Source organism: Pelobates fuscus, chromosome 1 (genome assembly GCF_036172605.1).
Source record: "Pelobates fuscus isolate aPelFus1 chromosome 1, aPelFus1.pri, whole genome shotgun sequence".
In the NCBI taxonomy this organism is placed as follows: domain Eukaryota; kingdom Metazoa; phylum Chordata; class Amphibia; order Anura; family Pelobatidae; genus Pelobates; species Pelobates fuscus.
In genome coordinates this window covers 22,361,910-22,386,664 of record NC_086317.1, presented here as the reverse complement: position 1 = coordinate 22,386,664, position 24,755 = coordinate 22,361,910, and the positions used below count along the sequence as shown (strand labels likewise).

The 24,755-nt window shown below is 39.7% G+C and overlaps 1 protein-coding gene across 1 annotated transcript in view; it reads left to right on the top strand.

The window, feature by feature from the left end:
* The window catches only part of MAEL (maelstrom spermatogenic transposon silencer), a 78,865-nt gene that overhangs the window by 23,590 nt on the left and 30,520 nt on the right, over positions 1-24,755 (top strand). The window contains exons 2-5 of the mRNA XM_063446606.1: positions 9,133-9,243; positions 11,889-11,955; positions 12,175-12,330; positions 20,897-20,938. Coding sequence (XP_063302676.1) covers positions 9,133-9,243; positions 11,889-11,955; positions 12,175-12,330; positions 20,897-20,938 — 376 coding nt within the window. The remainder of the gene's footprint in view (positions 1-9,132; positions 9,244-11,888; positions 11,956-12,174; positions 12,331-20,896; positions 20,939-24,755) is intronic.

Sequence of the window (24,755 nt, the reverse complement as noted above, 5' to 3'; positions counted from 1 at the left end):
GCGCATTTCTTTCACCATGGCTGTCTTGTCAGCCTTAGTCAGCTTGTTGGAGGCTATTGTTGCCAGCTCCGCCGAAATCTGTGATATGGAGTCTGTATGCATAGATCCCGCCGTGGATTCAGCTGTGCTGCTGGCGCCCGGTGAGTCGGCGCCATCTTGTCCGCCAGCCGCATGGATTTGAAGCCGTCGGGGGTGGACAGATATCCGTCCATGGGACCTGCCTGTCGCCTCGGGGAGGTGGTCCCTGGGGGTCCAGGGGTCATCTGGCGCCTTGTTTTCCCCATTTCTGGCTGCAGGAGGGCTATTGATTTGGGGCTTTGTGAGCCAGGGTTGCAGAGTCTCGTGTGTGTGCGGCTTACTCCATGTCCGGTTGGCCATGCCCCCGACCATTTGTCTTATGGTGGTTTCCTATGCCTGACCAGCAGAGGAGCAAAGTATGCTACATTTCCGGTGGTAATATAAATTTCCCCACAATTCTTAACTTTCCTCCCTGTTCCCACGATGCTTCCTATCACTTTTACTGAACGTCCTGTCACTTAGACAGAGTGCCAGCGAAACTACCAAATTGCGTCCTGAATGAAAACCGTTTCCAATACTAACAAAGTTCAGAATTGTGTCCTAACATGAATGAACAAACTGTTCTCATTCGTTAGGACGTTCGGGAAAAGTGATGGGAAGCATTGTGGGAACGAGGGGTGGGACAATAGGTCCCCCTCCCCCACATTCTCATTTAGGGCCGCCGCTCAGGGACTTCAGTTTAATATCCCCCACTTGCAGTGCTCGGGAGGGGGGTACTAAAGCTTTTCTTTTTTTCTTTTTTTTTTAAACGGCATAACGAGTAGTGGGCATTCGGGAGATTTTAATCTCCCCTATTCTATTATGGGGGTCATATTGACCCTCATAGAGTGAGGGAGGGCATGGGGAGCTTAGGAAGAGGCGGGGAGCTCTGCTCCCTGACTCTTCTATTTTTACAATTAGGGAGCTGCACGCCGGTAGCTCCCTCCTTGTAATATACTGAACGAACACTGATATTCGGTGTTTGTCTGACATTGCTATTCATTCGTCTTTCTGACGAATGAATGGATAAAATACCTGTTTGCATGACCAGGTGTTTAACTGGGCATGCGCGGGAATTTCACAGTGCCGTCTAGTGTGGGCAGATGATGTGTCCCACAGGGACTTCATCTACCCTCACAAAGATGGTGGCACCCAGAACCTAGGTCCGGGCAGAAAATAATAAAATACCTAGGTAATATGGGGGAGTTAGGGGTATTTGAGGTTGACTAGGGGGTCAATTAGATGTAGTGGCGTCGGGAGGGGGGTTAAAAAAACAAACTGGGTTCGGCCATGACACTGACGCTTTAAGTGTGAATTTTCATGGAGGGTTTTGATGCGTCCGTGTCCCACTTTGGAGCACTTGAGCAGGCTACATATAACGACTACACCATAAAGGCATACCATTTCTTAAAGGGGCACTATAGTCACGAGAATAACTAACTAACTAACTACAGCTTATTGAATTTGTTCTGGTGAGTAGAATCATTACCTTCAGGCCTTTTGCTGTAAACACTGTCTTCAGAGAAAAAGCAGTGTTTACATTACAGCCTAGTGATAACTTCACTGGCCACTCCTCAGATGGCTGTTAGCGATCCTTCCTGCGTCATGGCTGCCTAAAATGCATCCAAACATTCAGTGTCTCCTCACTCTGCTTGCAGACACTGAACTTTCCTCATAGAGCTTCATTGATTTAATTAATCTCTATGAGGAGATGCTGATTGGCCAGGGCTGTGTTTGAATCATGCTGGCTCTGCCCCTGATCTGCTTCCTTGTCAGTCTCAGCCAATCCTATGGGGAAGCACGGTGATTGGATCAGGTTACCACTTATGATTATGTCAGCAGACTGCTTGTTTTTCTGAGGCAAACAGGATGCAGATCTACAGCTTCAGGCTTGAATACAGTAAGATTTTTACTATATTTATGGAGGCATGGGTGGCCCATGGGGGCTAGATGGTGGTTTTAACACTATAGGGTCAGGAATACATGTTTGTGTTCCTGACCCTATAGTGATCCGTTAAAGAAGACATCCCAGGGTATTTCAAAAGGCATATTTTGAACCTTGGCGTGGGATCATTTTTTTTTCTAGTTTGTTCCAGGTGTAGTGGTAATGAGCATTTTAAAATGTATTTTATTTTTTAACTTTTTAAAACTAGTTTTTAAACTTTGTGGGTTTTTTTTTGCTGATTTTTTTTTTTTAAACTTTCTTAACATTATTTTTTAGAGTTAAAATTATTGTAAGCTTTTTTTTTTTTTTTTTTTTTACCATTAACCTCTAACTAGCAGTATGCAGCACTAACCGTAAATTCCCCAATTTCCCATATCGCCCACCCACTCCAGCTAGCAAAATATATAATTTTAAAATCTTTAAATTAATTAAATAAATTGAACCCCTGAGGGTTAAAAAAATAAATAAAAGTTAACCCTAAGGGTTTAAAAAAAAAATTGGATCACGGTATAATACTGTGATCTGCATTTTGATCACTGTATGTAGTGATCAACTGGCAGGGAAGGGGTAATTTTTTTATTAGGACTGGGTAAAGGGGGCTGGTCTTACCTTTTATTTATAAAAAAAAAAAAAATTTAATGTTATTAAAACATTATTTTACTTTTAAAAACCCATAGCTAGCCTAACACAAAATTCCCCAAATCCCCACTAACTTCCACCCACTCTAGCTAGCTAAATATATAATTTTAATATATTTAAATTAATTAATAAAATTAACCCCTGAGGGTTACAAAAAATAAAAGTTGACCCTCAGGGGTTAAAAAAAAAAAATCAGATCACAGTAAAATGTAGTCCTTGCCAATTGATCACTGTAGTCTGTGATCAATTGGTGGGGGTGTGATTTTACCAGGTCCGTCATCCGGTGGGAAGGGGTTAACAACTTACACTATAGAAACCATGGAGCCAGAAGATTTATATTTCACGAGATCTGAAGATTCATTTGACATGGTGGCTGAAAAGAACCCTGAGAATGGAGTTCCCCTGGAAGATCCAGAATAAATACATATATCAACAGACGCAAGAAAGGATGGGTGTGCTCACTTAGGGTAAATACAGTTGTATAAGATGTTTGATCAAATAAAGTTTACCCTCAAATGTACTGGGACTTCAGTTTTCAGACTTCTGCTCTGTTTCAAGAACCTGATCCTCAGACCGTGTGTACTGATTCAGACGGAAAACAAACCAGTAGCCTCTTGCTTAAGTAGGCAAGGATGAATGAAAAGCAGTTTGTTAAAGAAAATGAAACCACTCATGATATGGGCACAAAATAATTTAGAAGTTGTAAAACCAGTATACATTCCAGGGAAACAAAAGGCACAGATTATTTAGGTTGACACAAAGTGGACCCAGGCAAATGGATATCGGATCCCAAAATATTTATGAAATTAACTCCCAATTGGGGTTATCTGGAAATGGATATGCTGGCTACAAAGGAAAAACACAAAAGTTAAAGGATCACTATAGTGTCAGGAAAACAAACTAGTTTTCCTGACACTATATAACCTTTAGCTAAAAAAAAGTCATATTCCCTGGTGGGGATGATACCACCTATGCCATACTGGCTAGAGCAAGTTGTGCTCTTGCAAATGTGTACATTACTATTGTTTTTTATTTTATTTTATATTTTACCAATATATATATGCATTATGGGATTTCTATTTCCCCACATATTACCTGTATTCTGCTCGGAACTGCTAAGACTCACTCTGCAGTATATATCCTGAGACGGGGATTGTACCGTCTACGCGCATTAACAGCTGAGCTCTGGGAAATGTGAGAAACCACTTTAAAAGTACCCACACAATCTGCTTGTTATATTTACGATATTGCACTATTGTTTCTTCTAAGTTCTTTTACTTTGAGGTCAATTTCGGCGACGCTGGAGGTCCTCACATTTTTGTTCAGGAGAAACAGGGCTTTAATTTATCATTAACTATTCATATATGGAACATAATTCATTATGAATAAAATTTAAAAAAAAAATGTGAGAAAATAAGATTTTTTTTTTAAAAAATTTGTATTTCCGTCTGACATTTTAGCTGTGAATGTCATAATACTGTTAGGTTTTACTGCACAAAAATGCACATATTTGTAATCAGCGATGTCTCACGAGTACAACAGTATCCCCCATTAACAGGTTTTATGGTGTTTTGGAAAGTTATAGGGTCAAATATAGAACGTTCCATTTTCAAATAGAAATTTTCCAGATTAGTAATGTTACCTTTGAGACGGTGTGGTAGCCCAGCAATGAGAATTACCCCCATAAGGGCATACCATTTGAAAAAGTAGACAACCAAAGGTATTGAAAGTGGGGTATGTTTAGTCTTTTTTTAGTAGCCACTTAGTCACAAACACTGGCCAAAGTTAGCGTTCATATTTGTTTTTGTGTTAAAAAAGCAAAAAACTAATATTTGGCCAGTGTTTGTTACTAAGTGGCTACTAAGAAAGACTGGACATACCCCATTTGCAATACCTTGGGTTGTCTACTTTTGCAAATGGTATGCCATCATGGGGGTAATTCTCATTCCTGGGCTACCATACGCTCTCAAAGGCAACATAACCAATCTGGCAAATTTCAATGTCAAAAAAATGAAATGCAAGCCTTATATGTGACTCTCTAACTTTCCAAAACACCATAAAACCTGTACATGGGGGGTACTGTTATTCTCGGGAGACTTCACTAAACACAAATATTAGTGTTTTAACCCCTTAAGGACCAAGCTTCTGGAATAAAATGGAATCATGACATGTCACACACGTCATGTGTCCTTAAGGGGTTAAAACAGTAAAACATATTACAACAATAATATAGTCCATAAAAGTGCCGTTCGTTTGTAAAAAAAAATGCAAAAAACGTCACTTTTACTTAAATATCATCATTGTAATACAATTTACCAATTTGAAACACTAATATTTGAGTTCAGCGAAGTCTCCCGATTAAAACAGTACCCCCCATGTACAGGTTTTATGTTGTCTTGGAGAGTTACAGGGTCAAATATAGTGCTTAAATTCTCTGCACTTTCTCCCTGTGTTGTCAGGTATGTCAATCAAATTTTAATTAATCAAATCACCTAATTATGTTAAAAGATTAATTAAATATACACGTTGAATTTTAATATATATGCATTTATAGGTATTTAAATTCTACGTGTATACTAATGTAATTATATGTATATATATATATATATATATATATATATATATATATAGAATGTCATTCCAAGTGTATTTTGTTACATATATATATATATATATAAATACGTATAATTACAATAATAAATAAAATTAATGAATAAAATATTGAAACAAAATTTAATATAAATTATATATACATATGTAATTTCATTCGAACTGTATTTTGTTATTAATATATATATATTAATAACAAAATACAGTTCAAATGAAATTACATATGTATATATAATTTATATTAAATTTTGTTTCAATATTTTATTTATTAATTTTATTTATTATTGTAATTATACGTGTGTGTGTGTATATGTGTGTGTGTATATATATATATATATATATATATATATATATATATATGTATATATGTATATATATATATATATAATATATGTAACGTCATTCTAAGTGTATTTTAATATTAATATATGTACTTATTAGTATTAAAATACACTATGTATGACGTTAAATATATATAATATACATACATATATAATAAAAATTAAACATAAAATAAAAAATTAAACATGTTTAAAAATAAAGATATAGATGGATATAGATATATAGATATATATATATATATATATATATATATATATATATATATATCTCTTTATTTTATTTTTAAACATGTTTAATTTTTTTTTTTTTTTTTTTTTTACAGATCCCACCAGCAGGGGGACTGTCTGATATTTCAGACAGTCCCCCTGCTGGCAGATCCATAGCCAGCTATAGGGGGCCATGTGATCGCTCTTTGAGAGCGATCACATGGCCGCCGTGGGGGGGCTGCCTGGGCTGTGAGGCAGTCCTCCCGAAGCGGAGCGCCGGTAAAGTAAGTATACTAGGCGCTCCAGGGCTCAAAGCCGTTACGGCGTTCTATGCCGTCGCAACGGCTTTAAAGCGCAACGGCATAGAACGTCGTAACGGCGTTAAGGGGTTAAAAAAAAAATCATAAAAAAATGCTCCCTCAATTACATACACAAACACACATACTATTATATACACATACACTGCATTATATAAACACACTACACAAACACACTGTGTATATAATGCAGTGTGTTTATATAATGCAGTGTTTGTGTGGTGTGTATATAATGCAGTGTGTTTGTGTAGTGTGCATTATATAAACACACTACACAAACACACTGTATATAATGCAGTGTGTTTATATAATGCAGTGTTTGTGTGTAGTGTGTATATAATGCAGTGTGTTTGTGTAGTGTGCATTATATAAACACACTATACAAACACTGCCTTACATACACACACTACACAAACACACTGAATATAATGCAGTGTTTGTGTAGTGTGTATATAATGCAGTGTTTGTTCAGTGTGTTTATATAATGCACAATACACAAACACACTGTGTATATAATGCAGTGTGTTTGTGTAGTGTGCATTATATAAACACACTGAACAAACACTGCATTACATACACACTACACAAACGCACTGTATATAATGCAGTGTGTGTGTGTTTGTGTAGTGTGTATATAATGCAGTGTTTGTTCAGTGTGTTTATATAATGCACAATACACAAACACACTGTGCATATAATTCAGTGTGTTTGTGTATTGTGTGTGTGTGCGTATATAAAGCAGTGTGATTATATAATCACAGTGTTTGTGTAGTGCACACTATACAAATAAACACACTGCATTCACTATACGCACACTACACAAATTTAGTATATACAGCATTCACTTTACGCCCACTACCCACACTGCATTCATTAAATACACACTGCATCCACTACACAAACACACACAGCTCCCCTGTCTAAATGCACTGCATCCACTACACATGGCATGTATATTTTGTGCATTTACCTTTAGAAATGTTTTATTTTTTTCCAAAATGGTAAATGTACAGAATATTGGTAAGTTATCGGCCTGAAAGTTCACAAAATATCGGTATCGGCTCTAAAAAATCAATGTCGGTCGATCCCTACAGTGTTTACATGAAAAGGCCCGCAGGGACTGACTATACTCACCAGAACAACTACAATAAGCTGTTCTAGTGACTATACTGTCCCTTTAAATTGTCTATTGTCCATTTCAATCAAATGAAAAACAAGTGCTACCCTACTGTGCTACTATTTTAAATCTAGGGTCAAGATAAGTCAGAAATAAAAATTAATACATGTAGGTCACTCTGTAATCAAGCAAGTAGAAAGGGAGGGGAACAGCGCTACAGTACTGATCACAAGGGGGGATAGAGCTGCACACCTGAAAGGAAGGGTAACCCTCAAACCCTTCAGAGAATGGAGAGAACAAAAGACAACAAATACAGGGTGCGCTAAAATAAATAAAGGGAGATGAAAAGGTCTCTATAGGTACAATGTGGACCTTGAGTGAGTGTTCTTATGTTCTTTCTTTGGGATCTCAGTAGTTGAATATGGAATACAAAAGCAGAGAGGGGAGACCAATAGTGCAAGACCGTAATGCGGAAAGGATCACGAACAACACATGGACGTGGAGAAGTGCCAACTTACAATTTAAAGAGCTAAGCCCAGCTCTAGGTAAAACGGCATACAGTGGTATTTAGTACTCCCCACATGTAGGATATTGCTGGACAATTGGAGGTGTCTTCACAAGATTCCTTACACCATCCCAGACAGACGTCAGCATATAAAAGATGGAAAACCCCAATGGTGCAATAACTTTGGTAATACTGCAACAACAGACAACACTGAGGTCCTAAGAGTGCCAACTTACAATTTAAAGAGCTATGACCAGCTCTGAGTAAAACAGCATGCAGTGGTATTTTAACTCCCCACGTGTAGGATATTCCTCTAATGATGCTTGCCGTGCCGGTCTTATGAAAATAAAATCACAAGAGAGGGCCCATAGTGTCTTCCATATATAAAATGACAGTGGAATAAAAATGAAAGGTACTTACAGTGTTCAGAGCAGCCACACTGCTCTATGAATTAAGCGTAGGTGGAATAATCCCCACCAGGGATATCTTTTGAAGTACTGGATCTTGTTAAAAAAATCAGCCAGGATAAAACGGCAACATGTAAAGTAAATGTACTAACCAAAGGTAAGTGGTAGTCACAAAATACTTTAATTAAAAACAAAGTAAAAATACACAACGTGTTTCGCCAAACAGTCTGTAATCAAGCCCTGACCTGCATTTCACTGAACAGTTCTTCAAATGTTGCCCCCCTTGAATTTCTCACAGTGTAATGCACATCAAGGCTTCATTGGTTGCAAGAAAGATTATTTTTGATTACTGTGTGAGTCTTTCATTCACTTTGTATTCTCTCGTGCCCAGATCCCTTTTTTTTTTCTTTTTTTTTTCTTTTTTGGTCACTAGGTACCCATTTAGGGCTGTCTGCTCCCTGTTTTAGAGCTATTTTTAAGCTTTGTATAACATTATCATGCCTACTGATTAAATTAGGCAGATAACAAGGAACAAGAATAGCGACAGTTTTATGAACATAACTTGACTTATGTAGATTTTTTTTGTAGAGCAATATATATATATTTTAAACCAGAAAGCAAACCCTTTAAAACAAATATACAAACCAAAATAAAGCAAGAAAAAAAATGTAATTAAAAAGTATGTAATAACCATTTATAAACTTGGTCAGAATGTATTATTGTTTACGCCTCTGATCTAGGGGAGATTCTTTAGCCTCCTCTTACCCACACAGCTCTGTTTCAGACAATGTAATTGCTACTTTGTTGTGTCTTTTAGCTGTTTTTAATTAAGAATATTTTAATACAGAGTTTGTTTATGAAACTCTTAAATGTATTTTTTGGTTACAGACTTGCTTTAAATTCTTTACTTGCCGGCGAGAAGAAATTCTTCTTCTTTTTTTTTACATTTATTTTGCATTAAATATATGATGTTTTGCCTTTCACTAGTTATTGTCCAGTGAGGAAAAAGAAAAATATGCAGACAAGGCCCGGGGATTTAAGAACAATCCACCTAAAGAATCCCGTCCAAACATAAATTGTGTAAACCTGGGACAACAGGTGAGCATTAACATTGGCAGAAGATACCCTAACAGTGTACTGTGAGTATAACTGTAAAATGTCTTAACATCAAAGCATCAATTTTGAAGTCTTCTCTTTTTGCAAAATGGAAATAAATAGGACTCTCTTCACACACAAAGCTTTTTAGCGTGCTAAAGTATTTAGGGATATGGAGTGTCCCTTTAAAATGCATGGGGCGTAAGGAAAGAAAACCCAAAAAGAAAAAGGCATGGCTACTCTAAAGCTTCACTTTCAGTTGGTTAAACTGGTTTGCTTATATAATCTAATATATTATTACAATTTTCATCTATTTGGAATGTATAACTTGGAGCACTCTCCTTTGGAAAAGAGAGAACCTACCTTCAATTTTTATGTGCCAGTTGTAAACAACTTGTTAACCTCTAAGAAAATGTACTGTAGCAGGAAAAAATGAAAACTGAAATCTCTGCCTTACCTGTAGCTTTGCTAACACAAAAGACTATTCTTTCTTCTTCCAAACAAAAGCTTAGGCTACAAGATCATCAGTAGCTTGAGAGCAAAATAAGTTGATAGATTCTCTCTTCTTGAAGATGGTGCTGAGATTCTGGCTAAAGTTCTCAACAATTTTAGAGAGATTCTTTGATTTATCTATACAAGTTCTAAAGCAGTCTAGTTACTGTAGCCAGCAGAGCTATATGGTTAGACCCTAGACTGACTATGCATCTTGGCGCGCACAAAAAGTCAATCTGCCAGCAAGATACTGAAGTGTTACTCCTAGCAATGTGAACATATGCAGGACCAGCTCATTTGCTGAGAGTGACCGCAATGACATAAACCCTGGTTCTTGTCGAGAAGGTGACTGGCACCTGCCAGATCCCATGGAAGTTGTCAAAGCATTGGCAGTCAGTTCAGTCCAGGAGATAAACACCTTTTCGGTTCCCTGAACTGAGCTCCCCCTCCATTTTCCTTCTGGAAGCATGGAAGTACCATTCTGAAAAGGCTACAATGATTTTCATGACTTCCTTCATCTACAGAAGAGCTTGATCTTCAACACTTCTCAAATTAGTAAAACCAAAATATTAGAAACCTTCTCTTCAGCCATCTTAGAAAAATATTTTCTTCATGAAGTTCTAGTACTTGAATTGTTCATCTTTTAGCCTACATTTTTTGCAGTCTAAATAGTTACAACTGGCATTTACTAAAGGTTTTTCTCTTGCAAACTTAAAAGTGCACATTTCAGCCATACGCTATTTGTCTTGGAAATTATACTTCTCGTCCATTTTAATCATTCAGTTTGTAAAAGCCTCCTTGGGACTTTCCTATAGGAGAGCATTGGATTGGCTGAGATCATCAATTTTAATGATCTAAACATAGAAACATAGAATGCGATGGCAGATAAGAACCATTCGGCCCATCTAGTCTGCCCAATTTTTAAAAAGACTTTCATTAGTCCCATGCCTTATCTTATAGTTAGGATAGCCTTATACCGATCCCACGCATGCTTAAACTCCTTTACTGTGTTAAACTCTACCACTTCAGCTGGAAGCCTATTCCATGCATCCACTCCTCTCTCAGTAAAGTAATACTTCCTGATATTATTTTTAAACCTTTGTCCCTCTAATTTAAGACTGTGCCCTCTTGTTGTGGTAGTTTTTCTTCTTTTAAATATAGTCTCCTTTTACCGTGTTGATTCCCTTTATTTATTTAAATGCTTCTATCATATCCCCCCTGTCTCGTCTTTCCTCCAAGCTATACATGTTAAGATCCTTTAACCTTTCCTGGTAAGTTTTATCCTGCAATCCATGAACCAGTTTTGTAGCCCTTCTCTGAACTCTCTCTAAAGTATCAATATCCTTCTGGAGATACCTTCTCCAGTACTGCGTACAATACTCCAAGTGAGGTCTCACCAGTGTTCTGTGTAATGGCATGAGCGCTTCCCTCTTTCTACTGCTAATACCTCTCCCTATACAACCAAGCATTCTGCTAGCATTTCCTGCTGCTCTATTACATTGTCTGCCTACCTTTAAGTCATCAGAAATAATCACCCCTAAATCCCTTTCCTCAGATGTTGAGGTTAGGACTATATCAAATATTCTGTACTCTGCCTTTGGGTTTTTACATCCAAGATGCATTATCTTGCACTTATCCACATTAAATGTCAGCTGCCACAACTGACCGTTTTTCTAGTTTACCTAAATCATTAGCCATTTGGCTTATCCCTCCTGGAACATCAACCCTGTTACATCTTTTTGCTGATGATACTAAAATATGTATCTTACCATCAAGACCTTCTGCAATATCACTAATAAAAACATTAAAGAGAATGGGTCCAAGTTCAGATCCCTGAGGTACCCCACTGGTGTCAAGGAGATGTGGCCAGTGAAAATGTGAGTAAAACACTTACTGCAGGGACAAAGAAGATGCAGTGGTCTCTAGCTTCATTTACTGCACTCTGCTTTCATGATTTCCTTTAACTGGCAAAAAATTATGGGAAACAAAGAGCATATCTTAAATGCAGATTTTCCCACTACAACACATGCCATCTGCAATCTTTAAAAGTGGAATCCCTTTACATTGCCAGTAGGGAAAGTATAATCTGTTACATCATGCCGAACGTAATACCTTAACAATACCAATAGTTAAAATGTTTATTTTTATTAATGAAGGCTCCTGGAAAGACTGTGATACTACTACCTGAAGATTCTCATCCTGATAAAAATATGAACCACAAAGGTATGTCAGTGATTTAAACTGTCATTTCATACACAACTTGTTCAGCACTGAAACTGTGATACTCAATTTGATGTGTGTAACCTGCAAATTCCAAAAATAGATTAACACCTTAGCTAGACAATATACTCTAAAAATCTATATAATTAATTTAGCCTTTGAGGAATTCTTGTTTAAAAACTGTAAAGTGCCTTTATTTACACACCCATTTTATTTACTAAGGTTTGGACCAAAGTGTGTTTTACTTCCTGAACATCTTCAGTCATGGAGAGATGCCCAGTTTGTGTGAGCAGAGGTTTGTCCCTTGTGAGATTGGCTGTGTACGTTATTCTCTACGGGATGGCATAATGGGCACTTTTCATAACTTCATTGATCCTGGTAAGGGCGTTTTATAATCTTAATAGAGATATCAGTTTTGCAATGTTAAAACAAATGTTTGGGAGGGTTTTCTGCTTTCAACGGCATTGTGCTGCTACACACTAAAATACCACTGTGGTATTCTTTAAAAAAAAAAAAAAATAATAATAATTTTCTAGGTTAATCTAAAGGAAATATGTATATTGAAAAATGGACAATAAGCTTTACTTTTCCCTTCGTATAGTGGCAGTACTTACAAGTGGGATGTTCCTTAGGATTCTGGACAAGAAGTTCCCCGGTCTTTAGAATTTAAATGCTGTGCTCCGCCTGCTGCCTCCATATAAGCTGTAACCCAGAGACACTCACCCCTTCTTCTTGTCCCGGCAACGGGACGGACAGGTTCCCCCACAGTGCAGGTGGAGATTTGGTGCGTTCAGCACAGGTTGCTGACCGGGAGGTGAGTGCCCGATAGTTTCCCGGGCGGGAACTGAGCGGCAACAGTACTTCCGGGTTCGCGTTACAGAACGCGACCGGGTACTGTCTTTTGTGTGTTTTTTTTCTGACTTAGTTCCCAGGCGGTCCTCCTTCATTGCTCATTACGCATGCGCACAGCGGTGGAACGCACGCCCGGGAGGCTTTGCGTTCCATCAAACACAGAATCGCGCTACTGAGCATGCGCGAAACGGCGTTTTGGCGCCAAATTCAAAATTTGGATACAGGGCTGTGCAGGACCTTCCTGACCCCAAGAGTGGGTGTACAGTTCTGGTTCTCCGTGTCACCTGCCCTCCTACACGGATCTTAGGTGATTTAAGGTGAGATTTAACTCTTGAACTCTCCTTTTTTTTTCACCTTTCCTTATGCATGCTCCTAGAATATGTCCTATGTCTCCAGATAAGACAGATATAGACAAGATGTCAACTTCTGTTCCGAAAACCACAAGTAAATCTAAGCACTTATGTTGTCTGGTATGTGCGGTACCTCTACCTGACGGATGTCGCAAAAATACATGCAATCAGTGCGCAACGGATCGGCTAGAAAAAGCCGAGCAGACTGATATGGCATCCTTCATGGGCTGGTTTCAGGAAAATTTGTCCCAGACATTGGAAGCTTATAAAGATGCTGTGAATAAAGAACCGGCTATTCGGGAGAAACTGCCCACACAGCGTAGGAGGAATAGATCTCCTTCAGTGTCTGACGTCTCTTCACCTTCGGATATTTCCAGCCTGGCTTCAAGTGTGGAGGAGGGTTTTCCACCAGAAGAGCTGAAGAAATTTATTAAAGAAGTGACGACGGCGGTACAAGAAACTGAACCTATCAAGGGTAAGGTTAAAGGTTTCCCAATGTCTCCTAAAATCTTGGATCTCCATCATAGAGAATGAAAGAATCTGAAAGACGTACGTTCATTTCAAAACATTTTTAACTGCTGTTCAAGCTACAGTCTGAAGAAAAATGGGATGTTCAGATTGCCCAGCTATCAAAGAAAACCACTATACCCATTGGCGAAGTCTCAGGGCTTAAAGACCCAATGGACGAACGGGCCGAAACTTCGTGTAGAAGAATATTCCAGGCCGCAAGATATCAGTGCAGAGCTGGAATTGTAGGTTCAGCGGTTCTCAGAGCTCAGAGCGTTTGGCTACAAGCCCTGGAAGATTCCCTTATGGGAAATCGGATACAGATCCTTCCCATCTCTTGTTCCTACTGAAAGATGAGTTTTCTTCGTTTATCAGCGAGGATTATGGGTTTGTCGTCAGTAGCCAGAAGAGCTCTTTTGCTACGAACATGGACAGCTGACTCTGCGTCTAAGGCATCCTTATGGGAATTACCCTTTGAAAGGAACAAAAAATTTTTGGCACTCCTTTGGAAGACATTATTAGACAGATCTCTGATACGAAGAAAGCCCTGCCTCTGGAATCAAGAACCCAGAGATATTAAAGTTTTCAGTACAAGGGTCAGAGGTCCTTTCGTTACCAGGGCAGTTTTGCAGGTTTCAAAAACATGGTGGCCTCTGGCCATACCAGCCTTAAAATCCCTGATCTCGTCAGATCTCAGAAGCCATCCAGCCTCGGGCCTGGTTAGTACTTGTATGGGAGACCAACTAGGTACCTCAAATAAACAGCCAGTGGTCTAGATAGGCATCCAACAGGCATGACAAAAGAGGAATTTTTTGACGCCATAAGAGTGGGAGGACGCCTTCGGTTCTTCGCCCAAGACTGGGAAAGAGTGCTTCAAATAGGTGGATTACAAGAACCATTTCAGAAGGTTACAGAATAAAGTTTTCATCGAAACCACGTCCATCCTCCCTACTGTCAAGTTATCCATCAAGAGTAAAACAAATGCTCTTCTTTTAAGAAATGTGGTAGATAGGTACCCAAACGTTGGGAATTTCAGGGAGTTTACTCACGCCTTTTTTCTGGTTCAAAAACCAGATGGATCTTTCCGGCCAATCCTAGACCTGAAACTAGTAAACACCTGCATACCATACCAGAAGTTCCATATGGTACGTATTTGTCTGTGACACACATTTTACAAAGGGAGATTACATGGCAGAGTTGGTTTTTAAAGATACTTATCTCCATGTACCGGTTTCAGAATCTTCCCGGAAGTTTCTCAGGTTTGCGGTTCTAGCAAGAAAGCGAAGGATTCTCCATTTACATTCAACTCTTCCCTTTGACCTGTCCTCAGCTCCTCGAGCTTTTACGAAAATCCTGGCCACCCTTAGCGGCGGTTTTACGTCTGAAAGGTATCTCGATTGTTCCATACCTGGACGTTTGGTTCCTGAAGGCCCAATCAAGACAACTGCTAAATCTTCATCTCAAGATTACAATGAAGGTTTTAAGAGATCACGGTTGGATCCTGAACCTGGAAAAATCCTGGAAGAAGCTGACTGCGTCACGAAGTCTAGAGTTCTTGGGTCTTAGAGGAAATTCACAGTCCCCTCTTTTTTCTACCAATAGTGAAACAAATGAGGATTTTAAAAGCCGTATCAAAGCTGCATAAAAACCTAAGTTCAATCAGAGATGCTATGAGGTTCTAGGCCTCCTCGCTTCTGCAATCCCAGCAGTGGCCTGGGCAAAGGCAGAAGCAAAACCATTGCAATGGGACATCCTTTCCCAATGGACACGAAAACAGGAAGATCTAGACTCTCCCTTCCACCTATCCAAAGGAGTGAAAAGACTACTGAACTGGTGGAAACACAGAAGCAAAATCGCAAAGGGCCTATCATTGCTCAGAAACATGGTTTATGATAACCACAGATGCCTCCCAGATGGGTTGGAGCGCCCATCTAGCTTCTCAGTTCCATCAAGGTCTTGGAACATAGTGGAGGCAGGCGCTTCCTCGAGTTTCAGGGATTAAATGCGGTTTGGAAGGCACTGGTTTCCTTCCGTTCAGCCATCACCAATCAGTCAATGAGGATTCAGTCGGACAACGCCACTACAGTGGCTTTTTTTGAATCTCCAGGGAGGCACGAAGGTAAGGCTCTACAAGAGCTCTGCTACCACATATGTCTTGGGCTCAAGCGAATCTTCTCGCTATACCAGCTACCCATATCAGAGGGTCTCTGAACGTTTTTGCAGACGGCCTCAGCAGAAGCCTTTGATCTCAGGCAGACTGGGCACTGTCAAGCCAAGTTTTTTTTTTTTTTTTTTTTTTGGAGCTGGGTTCACGCTTCGGCAGGCCGGAGATAGACCTATTGGCCACAAGGAGGAACAGGAAAGTACAATGATTTGCTTCCCTCCATCAGGAGATTAGACGGTCTATCGATACCTTGGAACTTCGACATGGAGTATGTTTTCCCTCCTGTCGCTCTTTTACCACGGATTGTTCACAAGTAAGATGGAGAAGGCAAGTAATTTGGCAGTCCTGCCCTCCTGGCCGAACAGGAGTTGGTTTTCGGAAGAGGAAAACGTGACAATCTCACGTTGGCATCTCCCAGTCTCTTCTCAAATATTGTAGAATGTGCACTCTATAAACCATGACCGCAGCAGATTGCTGGCACTGTGGCGGAGATATAGGGACAGGCATATATGTCTGATAGTTCTGGCCAGAGATCACCCCTTTCTGGATCATGGTAAACGCGCAAATTCGAGAGATAACTGAGACGTGGGGTTTCATGCAATAAATGCAGTTTGTGGACCTGTTTGCCTCAAATGCAATCAATAAGATTGCAACCTTCAGTTAGCTGCCGGATTCAGATTGTGCGACCGCACACGCATTTGTACAAACTTGACCTCTTTAGATCACTTACGCCTTTTCTCCATTCACAATGATCTTGCGTGTCGATGAGCTGAGAACTTTTAGAAGGTGTCTCTCAATCTGATCTATTGAAACTGACTCAACTGGACCCATTGCTGGTTCTGGAATTTACTCTCTTTCTCCGCAACATCAAGGTAATCCAAATCTGGTCCAAATCTGGTCCAAGACCATCTCCATCTTATGGCCTGGACGCTTTCCAGGAATCCTACGGGTTGTGGCACTCTGTTAAAGACCTCTTGTGATATTTTATGAGCCAAAGGAATTGCAGATGCTCTTGCTTCCTAGGATTCGTGAAATGTGGCAGAAAAGGAATATCGATCCATTTACAGCTGCTATTCCTGCAATCCTGAAATTTTGTTTTCACGTTTATTTGTATCAAGTAGGTCTTTTTGATCTCAATGTTAATGCGGCCAGCTATCTGTTGTTTCACCCACCGACTCCTCGGTATTCACAGCTGTGGTTTTGTATTTTATTTGCATTTGGCTGGACAGCGAGGGTTTGTCTGTCAGTTGTCGGCTAAGTTTACCTTGCACTTGCGTCTAGTTTAGACTATTGTATGTGTTCAGTTTCTCCTTTTCTGGAGGGTGTCCCCTTTACGATTTCCCGTTGGACGAAATCTGACTCAACTAATGGTTTTTACATGCTTTTTTCATGACATTACTAAAATCTGTGTCTTTCCGATTTGCTTTGTTACGTGGAAGTTGTATTGTAACGCCTTCTTTGATCCTCCATAGCATCAACCCTGTCAGAGGTAGTATAGTGGTGTTTCTGTAGTATCGCAAGTTGGTTCTCCAAGGAGGTTATCCTAGTGTCGTAGGTGCTCAATGAGGCCTCCATCAGGGTAAGGCGAGAGTTGGGGCCTGCAATGGCCTCCTTGACTAGGCCATGTCGGCCGCAATATACATCCGGAGTTCCGGCAGCATGCTCTTTAGTAGGTCTGCCGTGACCAGGTTGCTGTATCCCGGCTGTGGTCTAGTTGAGGCCTCTTTTCCTGGGTCAAATGGTGTGTCGTCCGAAGAGTAAGAGGATTCCTCCTCATCCATCGCCGTTTTGTCCCATATGGATTTTTTAGAGCCCCGCAGGAGTATTCCTATGTCCCTGCTGTCGGGCCTTTATCTGCTGTGTTTATTCCTCCTCCCCATGGCACCTTCTCCTAGTAGATAAGGGTTATTGTAGTCACGTGAGTGCCCATCTTTACCCTAAAAGGGCTGTTTTAGTGCGTTAGGACTCAGAGCTCGGGAAACCGTGTCCGCTCTTAGGCGGTTTGCTCTGTCCCCCGGTTATGGGCTTTTTAAAATTGCAACATTACTATGTGATGTCAATTGTATGATGTTTATTGGGATTATGGGTAATTTTTAAGCTACCTTTCGTGTGTTTTCTTTTGTTTCAGACTATTCCTGCTATCCAGTATGTTTCTGGAAATTGAAGTTCCCTGTTCAGTCCTGTGATAGGATTGACTGGTTTCTCGTTAACGGCTCTAACTAATGCATCATTTAAAAAAAAAAAAAAAAATGTAATCATTATGGTTTTTTGGGGTTTTTTATTTACTATAATGTAAAGATTTGAAAAAGGACATAGAAGTTAATCATTTTGTATAGCACCAACATTCTGCAGCGCGTTACAATTCTAAAATGGGATGATTTGACAAGTATTGTATATACGGAATATAGGAGACGAGGTGAAGAAGGCCCTGCTCAGGAAGGGGCAATAACACATGAGAAACAACTGAATGTCAGATGAGGTCGGGATTTATGGATAAGATACTTGTGTTGAAATAAGCAAGTCAATAATATTATGTTTTCCTATCATTTAGGATTATTTTCTTTTCTTCCTTTCACTTCTGTATTTCTATAGCGAGTACAATTGTTAAAAATGTAGTAGGATCGGGGGGCGGAGCCAGCGCCTGAACGAGCAAGTCGCACCACACGACAGCTCCGTGATTGAAACCCGCTAAGCCACTTCTTTCAGCGGCCAAAATATACCCAGAGACCCAAAAACCGGCCCATCAACCCCGCACACCATGGGGAAGAAGGCGAAGAAGAGCCGAGCCGATCCGGATCCCGGTTCCCAGGATATAAGCACTTTGCACATGGCACAAGTGAGAGGTGAGGTCTCGAAGATCAATAGCCGTGTAGTGTCCATTGAAGAGTCCCTTAAAGGCACCAGGGTGGCACAAGCGGCCACAGATGCAACACTGGGATCCCTGCAAAAGCAATGCACCACGCTGACAGCCCAAATGGCAAGCATGGAGGACAAGGCCAAAGCAAGGAATCTGAGGATCCGTGGAGTTCCTGAAACGGTTACTACTGTGGAGCTGCCACATTACTGCAGGAGGCTCACAGCCACTTTGCTAGTCCCAAAGCAGGCAAAACAAGCAGGTATGGACTCATGCTTTCGCCTTCCTAAAGCGAACAAGGCACCCCAGGAAGCTCCTAGGGACGTGCTCATTAAGTTTGTAAGGGACTCAGACCGAGGGGCCCTAATGGGAGCTGCAAAAGGCTCACCTACAGTTACATTCGAGGGTGACACCCTAACGCTATACAGGGACTTATCCAGGCAGACTCTCATGTGGCGCAGGTCACTTCGCCCTGTTACCATGCAGCTAAGGGAGAACTCCATCACCTACAAATGGGGCCCACACTGCCTTATGACGGAACGAGCAGGAAGGCAGTTATCCATGTCACACATCAATGAGGCATCTACCTTTTTACAGGCGTTAGGACTCTCACTGCCGGAGGCACCAGTAGGCGCCCGCCCAATGTGGAATATGGAAGACATCACCCCGTTCACCCCCAGAGCAGTGACACCGAAGGCGACAGGCTCCTTAACCTGAGACTCTTCTAGTGGGCATACCACCCACATTTGGACTCCGCTACATACTATTGCAAACATGTAAAGTGGACTCGCAGTCTAAACCCATGTATTGTTTATAATTGATGACTATGGGTACATAATGTGTTTAATGTTTAGTTTACACAGTTAACTCTTTCTTTAAAATGAATCCTAGACTTCTCGCATATCGCTGAAAGCATGTAAAGTCTTAAATTGATAGCAACTGGCTCCGAAAGCAACTAGCCGGTAATTTTGTGTAAGATGACACCCCCCCCCACCACCACAACCACTCCCCCCCCTTCTCCCTCCATCTCCCCCCCTCCCGACCAACCAAGAGCTTGCACGCAAAAGTAATCCTGGCATCCTACATCCGAGCTCCTATAGCTGGGTACAAGCACCCTCCAAAATCGCAGCACCGAATTAAACTGCCTAGCAAGTGGGGGTTTAGAAGCAAATGTCAAAATAAAAAACGGGTTGACTAGCAAAGGTGCAAACATTTTAAATATGATAAGTTTTTTTGCTACATGTGTTAAATGCAAATGGATTATATGCAGTTGTACTATATACATATGTTCCTTTATACACACCTGTTGTAAAACAAGTTCGAATTATTGCAAACCCACAAAAATAAAGAATTAATTAAAAAAAAAAAACGCTTTAATTTTTCCCTCATCGTTTGTAATGTGTGCCTGGACTGAACTGGACTGGACTGTGGTGCCATTTGCTAAATATTTCATAATGCAAAGGAAAAATGAAGCATCTCATGAATAAAGTTATAGACAAAAAAAAAAAATGTAGTAGGATCCCTGGTTTCGGGAACTATTTTTAATTCAATATATTAAAGGTTAATTGTTAAACTTATTTCACCACAATCTTTCTATAATTCTGAATTGTTTTAATCGACACAACTAAAATCTAATGGGTTTAGTTAAAGTCTCTATCTGTCTTTTTGCCCCTCTGTGTCTCTTTGCCCCTCTGTGTCTCTAGGTGTCACTCTCCCAAGCCCTGGTCTGTCATTGTCCCCCTTCCACAGACCCTCTGGGAAGTGCTCATTTTTATGGTAAATTTTAATTGAGTTTGAGTAAAAAAAATTTTAGCTTTATTCATATTTTAGTTTTCTGAATTGTTTTATTCGATTAAATTTCAAATATTTTGTCGACTAAATTAGAGTAATTGTTACTCGGCAAAATCTAACACTGCAACGCAGGGTTTTGCTGCTACAAACTTTTTACATAAGAGAAGAGAAAAAAATTGAGTAGGGAGAGGAAAATCGATCATGAATGCGAGGCCAAATCAAATAACCGATGAGTTGACTTGGTGCACGTAGTGTCCTTTTAATTGGGAATCTATTTTATATGAATGTTTCCTAAGTGATGCCATATTATGGTCTCTGATTTCCCAAATTATTCCTACACTGACATGAATGATAAAGGACCTATCGATTCTTAACAAATCTGATCTATTTGTTGGTGCCTCTAACTTTTTCCATTGTATTTTTCAGGAGAACTTCCTCGGGGATTTCGCTATCACTGCCAATTAGGAAGTATGAGTATGATTTTTGTCACTCAGAATAAGTTGGTTTTGTTCACGTATATAAGATTATACTATTTGAAAGGTTCACTATAGGCACTGTAATTGCATTATATCATTGAAGTGGTTATAATGTCTGGAGTACCCTAGTCCTATCCTTCCACTAACATTGTTTTAATCCTCTCTGTTCTGCTCAAAGTAATGAGGAAACCTGAACAGCAATGGGCAGATTTTGCCTGAGAGTTTCCATCAGTGTCCATTGATGGTGTGGTTTGGTATAGCTAAAAAGAAGAATTTAATTTCAGCTTCGCCATATCTCCAACAAAGGCCAGTCTGTGGAAGTCCATGGACCCTATTTAGTTTTAAAGTGTTTGAAATAGTTTAACACTGAAAGCATGACTAAGGATGGTGTTTTAACTGTGTTTCTGGGTACTGTGTTGTAGTGGTGGGCACAATATTATTATTATTATTATTATTGCCATTTATATAGCGCCAACAGATTCCGTAGCGCTTGCCATATGGTGGAACTGAATCTACATATTTGTTTGCGGAGAGAGGAGATTCTAAGTAGCCTTGCCCTCAAAGAAAAATAAAGGAATAATTTTATCTGCGATCACACGCCAGCACAATGCTCTCTCTGTAGCCCGGTCATCCTCTGTCACTAGAAGGGGGAGGACAAATGTTGTACCCTTGTAAATTTTTAAAACACACTCCTAACAGTCACCTACGCTTCTTGAATAGGTTATGATGCTAGTTCTCAGTCTCTTTGTACATGTTCAAAAAAAAAAAAAGAAAGCAAAAACCACTAAATTTATAAATGCAAGTAGAACGGCATCCCCTTACATGGGATCCTTGAGTGCTCTTGTTAAGACTCTTAAGCTGCAGCTGTACAATTGCTTCTAAGTTCTCAATTGAATTAAGGGTAAACTGATGCAGCCACTGCACATCTACAATCAGCTTAGGCAGTAGTTCTGTTTACTCTATATCCAAGTATAAAAAAAGTGGAGCAGTGCTAAAAGAATATTTTTTGAAAAGTTCCTCATTTGCATATGGCGATGTCTTTGTAATAAGTCCTTAGTCACAAATGGCTCATAAAAAATAGTCTTTACATTTTAAAATTTGTGCAAAAATGTATCTTTATACAAAACAATACATAATGTGCACCTTCATTGGACCAAATTAATTGAAAAAATTTGATCCGTCTACAATCAAAATAAATATATTCCACAGATCAGGCTGCACTCACGGCTTTGTAAAAACCAAGAAGTTTATTGGGTACACATTAAAATGCAATTAACGTTTCAGGATCATTTTATGAAGCCTGTGAGTGCAGCCTGATCTGTGGAATTTTATTTACATCATCCCCAAGGCTTTGACACCCGGCACTGTGTGTGTGTGTTAGTTAGTTATATATAATATTCTCCATGGTGGGCATTGCTTTTCTTTGAGCCTGATCTTGTAGTCCCGTAGCTGGAGGACCACTAATGCTGTTGAATATATGAGCCTGTTCCTTTCTGTGATGGTGCAGGATAGGATTGTGGACAATGCTTTCCAGTGATCTTCGGTAGTCTTGTCCGCAGGTTAACGAGTGCTAGTTTTTCTAGGGTCATTTACCTTATATCAGTTGTTATGCCATCTTGGGGTATGGATTCAGGTTTACAATTCTCTGCAGGTAAGAATGTGGGTATGGGAATTTCTTCCTCCTCATGGTGTATGGTTGATTTCTTCTGTAGTACATTTATTTCCAGTTGTGACACTAGACTTCTCTTGAAGATGTTAAAACATTGTGTAACCAGCTGTTTTGGTGTTAGGGTAAATAATGGTCTCTTATTCATCCATCGCTCCCACATATGTTTCATGTTTTTTTTGTTTTTAATTTTTTTTTTTTTAAAGCGGCCCACGGAGAAGGGGGTGGGGCCAGAGAGGGGTGTGTTTTGTCATCACCAATGACAAGCATGCCCCCTCTCAAAGTGAGCATGTTGTTTCAATGCTCTTCCAGAGACCATGCGTGCACAGCCTTGGTGAAGAGCTCTTGCATAAGAAAAGGGCCCTTTATTTGTTCTAAGCAGCGCACGTAAATTTATTAACATGGTTGCGCTGTATTTGTTTGTGACTTGTCTCTGGTGTCTCCATAAGTGGTGTCTCCGGAAAGGGTATGGTGCATGTGTTTGGAGCCTGCTTGTGGGATTGTGTGTGTGTAGAGTGAGACGATTGTGGTGTTTTGTGTAAATAGATCGGTTTTAGTTGTGTTGCAATATATGTGGCTCGGAGCTGTAGAGTTGGGGAAAAAAGTGTGTGTGTATAGAGGATGTAGCGAGTGTGTGGATTGGGGCTATAGTATATGTATGTGCAGGTGATGTAATGTGTGTATGGGTTGTAAAGAGTGGTATTTAGGGAATGTAGTGTTTGCTTACAGGGAATCTAGAGTGTATGCCAGAAATGTAGTGCAGTGTGTTTGAAGGATGCAGTCATTGTGTGTGTGTGTGTGTGTGTGTGTGTGTGATGGGGAAAGTAGTGGTGAAGTTAGAGTGATTGTGTGTGTTTTGGGGTGCAATGGGGGAAAGATTAAAGTAGTGTGTGTGTGTGTGTGTATGTATATATGTGTGGATGTGTATATATACAAAGAAGGATCCAGGATGCACTCGCAGGACTTTGACAAAAATACTGAAATTTATTTAAGTAATGTGCATACAGCAAATAAAAACCGACGTTTCGACCCCTGTGGGTCTTTTTCAAGGTTACTGTGATACCCGGAAGTGTGTTAGGACCGCCTACATGACGTCATCACGTGTTGACGTCCGGCAGAATAAAAACATGATCACCATGTAGACCTGCTATACTACTGTGCAGGATCGCAATCCTGTGTGTAGTGAAGTGAACCGAGGGGTATAGTGAGAGAACATCACGACAGAAGATCCCTGGAGTTAACGGAAAATAGGCAAAGCCATGCCTAAATATGTACCAAGTACCAAAAAGCCACATGTAAGTGAAAAAATACTCAAAGGAGTGAAACGGTCTAAAAAGACGTGAGCAAGTGACAAGTAAAACCAAAAGTGCAACTGTGAATGCTCAAAGTGGCTAAATGGTACAGAGAACAAATATATGCATAAGTACTTGAAATATAAGCCATACATTGGTGAAAAATGTAACTATGAAATACTAAACATTGTTATAAAATAAACATGATTATCAGAACGTAGCCCATATGTAATTACCAAAGCATAGAAGCATATGAGTGCTATATACATCACTAAATATGATGGGACTAAAATAAAAAATAATACAATCTATTATAAAGCCCTACAAAAAATAAATCTCTAGGACATTCTCATAATGAAGCATAATGGCCTGACAAGCATATGAATCTTCTACACTATAGAAAAAATATTAACATGATTGCCAAACAGACTAAGAAAAATAATTGCTAAGATAAGGAACGTGCAACTGCACTATGATATAAAGATTGTCAATAAATGCCCAATAAGTCTCAAAACAAAAATATATACATGCACACTAAAATTATAATGTGCCTACACGAGCCATAAGGAATCTATTAAAAAAGATAAAAATAAAGAACAAAAAACAGGAACTCATGCTACTATGATTACAAAATAGAGAGTCAGAGTAAACAAACTAAAAGGTATATTAAAAAAAAAGAGTGAATGTACATGCTAACCCTGCACTAATCACAGCTGAACAGAAATAGACGCCAATACCTTAGAGGCTAAAGAGCAAAATAATCAAACTAAAAGGCGATTATGTATGTATATAAACGGGACAGACTATGGCTATATACAAAGGGTAGGTACAATAGAAAACAAGACGCCTAA